The sequence below is a fragment of the Odontesthes bonariensis genome, chromosome 3 (genome assembly GCF_027942865.1).
Source record: "Odontesthes bonariensis isolate fOdoBon6 chromosome 3, fOdoBon6.hap1, whole genome shotgun sequence".
NCBI lineage: Eukaryota > Metazoa > Chordata > Actinopteri > Atheriniformes > Atherinopsidae > Odontesthes > Odontesthes bonariensis.
The window spans coordinates 31141769-31144442 of record NC_134508.1 but is presented as its reverse complement, the minus strand read 5'-3'; the positions used below and the strand labels follow the sequence as shown (position 1 = coordinate 31144442).

The window sequence follows — 2674 nt, the reverse complement described above, 5'->3', positions numbered from 1 at the left end:
GGAAACATACACGTCGTGTAGCACCTTCTCAGGTTTTATTAGTGCAAAACAAACTTCAGGTTGATTATGTGTATATATATATAAAAAAAAGAAGTCCTCAATGAACCGACACAGAAGCTGACAACTGACTTATAAAACGCCAGAGTAACGTGACATCAACGAGCCCCAAATTATAACAATTTTTGTTTATTATTATTGTGACATTTTTAAAGGTATGAAGGTCAATATTAATCTAACAGAGGACAAGACTTATATTTCGGACTGGCCTAGGAACGGTCCAGACCTGAATCCCATCCTGAACTTTCAGAAGGAAAGACTTGGCCTCAAAGACCTGCAGATGGCTGCAGAAAAGAATTGGCCCCGAACTCCTGTGGAGGATAATCAGCTTTTCATTGCTGTCATCACAAATAAAGGCTTTGCCATTTCAATCCGTAGAAATGCAAAATGTAGATTAAGATCCAGCTAATCTCTATTTCATCTCCAGCTAGAAGTGATGATTGTTTTCATTGTTTTTCCATCTGGTGCATTTTTCCTCCATGAATTGCTTAACTGTTTGGCAATTAATTATGCCACACAATGGTGTAATAAGTGAGACACAATTTAAAAATATATGTATAAACTCTTGTAATTCACAGCCTTTTTTTAAAATTATTATTATTGTATCCATGTTGTTTTGAGGAAATTCTAATTTGAAGAATAACTGTATGCGCCGCATAAATATCGGTATTACATAAAAGACTAAAACAAAGTACATCAGTAAGTTTAAGTGTTTGTTTTAAGTACTACTGGGTAAAAGTGTGGCGGCTGAACATACGGACTCCAAGTCAGCAGGTGGCGCTCTACAGCTCCTGCTATTTTGTCGAATCAAGAGTAAGGTCCCCTTTGAGTTTCCGTACATTACGAAAGCTAAGGTTAGTTAGCTGACTGCTAACTTCGCATGTACGAGTTCTGACATTGAGATAAACATCGACAGTCCACCCCTGCTTCTGCTTTGACTAATAAAAGGTAGGAAATGCAAACGTGTTGAAGAGATTTTTTTAACTTGTGTCCTCGCTCACAGCAGAACGACCGTTTTCCGGCGCGTGCTGTAACATAGTAAACTGTTTATTTTGAGGAGGCGACATTAAACCAGATAGATTCCCATGGTGGGGTTAGTGTTAAAACAGCAGTGATCTGTATTATGATCTGTTTAACTGATAAATCAACTAAAGCTGTATAAAACTGCGTTGTCGAGCTGTAGCTTAACCTTTAATGATTAGACTGGGGTGGAAAACAAGTGCTTCAGTTGAGTATTTTTACCGATCTATTACTTTTAATGCTGCCTTTTTAGTTTTCCACTAATAATTAATTGGCCAATAACTTTTTTTTTCTCCCCTTGTCTTGATTTGTTTAAACGTTTTGCGTAAAATCTATTAGATTAAAAGATAAACCTGTGATTTCTCAATCTTCCGGCTGGGAGTTCGTTTTTAAACCAAAACATGAATGAAGTGTCTCGTTGGAAATGTTTTAGAAGACAGGGTAAAAACACGAAATCAAATGTTTATCTTAAATTTATTCATCATCAAATGAACCCCTGACTGTAAAAGGAGCTCTAATTGCAGGCTAGGGACCTCTGGACTAAACATACAGAACAGTATTAGTATCTATGATCTGAAAACGATATATTTCATAATTAGCCTAGGGTAGCCTAGTTATTTTCTGGAGAATGAATACTTCTTCTCCAAGTACTTACTTGTAACTGAATATCATATCGTTATAGTACTTTTAAACAGTGGAACACAGAATATTCTCGACTACAATTTATCAAAATATCTCACGATTTACAAATAATGCACCAGTGTTTGGACCATGCAGACTTTTTCAGTTGCATCTCAGAATTTTCCAATGGAAAAAAAAAACAACGTATTTTCATAATTAGCAAGGCTGAAATATTGGAAAAGTGTTGTATTGTGTCTTGTGAAGTGGAGAAAAGTGCTATATATATATATATATTGTTGATTGTTTCATCTGCAACATTGAATGATTTTAGGTGCAAAACCTCAGAAATGACAATAGTAGTGGGGTATTAGTGGTATATTAAATGTATCCTTATGATTCATACATCGCACGGGGTCGCACGTGACTAAACCTAGTCTTTATTTGATGTTTCCACCTCTGCACGGCCCCGACCTTGTGCTCCTCATTCCTGCAGGGTCCTCATCATGGTGACAGGCAAGCGTCTGGCTGATATCGGCTATCGGGCTTTTTCTGCCTCGATGATGCTGCTGACGGCGTACGGAGGCTACCTGTGTGCGATGCGAGGATACCGCTACATGCAGAAGCAAAAGCAGCTGCAAGTGGCCGCGGAAAACCAGGACACCGAGGTCATCAAAGACTGATGTCAAGACAGCTGTGCTCCTTCCTCGCACAGATGTGGACATTTTCCATTCCTCTTGTGTTTGTCTTTCGCTAAGTCGCGACAAGGTTGATTTTACCCCCGGATGTCTGTGTGATTTCACAGACATTACCTCGCAAAGACGAGTTTTTGTTTATAAAGCTTCGCCAAGCAAATTATTCAAGAACACGTTTGCATCAGTGGCCTGTGTCACGTTCACTCTGTGGCACTGTTTCAGGAATGAAGATGGCTATAATCGTTTGTATTGTGTTATATTAAAATGCCTTCAACCACATTAGT

The 2674-nt window shown here is 38.4% G+C and overlaps 1 protein-coding gene across 1 annotated transcript; it reads left to right on the top strand.

The window, feature by feature from the left end:
* Positions 1–880: 880 nt before the first annotated feature.
* Positions 881–2669, top strand: cox14 (cytochrome c oxidase assembly factor COX14). The gene is made up of 2 exons (XM_075461544.1): positions 881–1005; positions 2192–2669. Exon 2 carries the CDS (start codon positions 2202–2204, stop codon positions 2376–2378), a length of 177 nt encoding a protein of 58 aa, XP_075317659.1. The 5' UTR covers positions 881–1005; positions 2192–2201; the 3' UTR covers positions 2379–2669.
* The last annotated feature ends 5 nt before the right edge of the window (positions 2670–2674 follow it).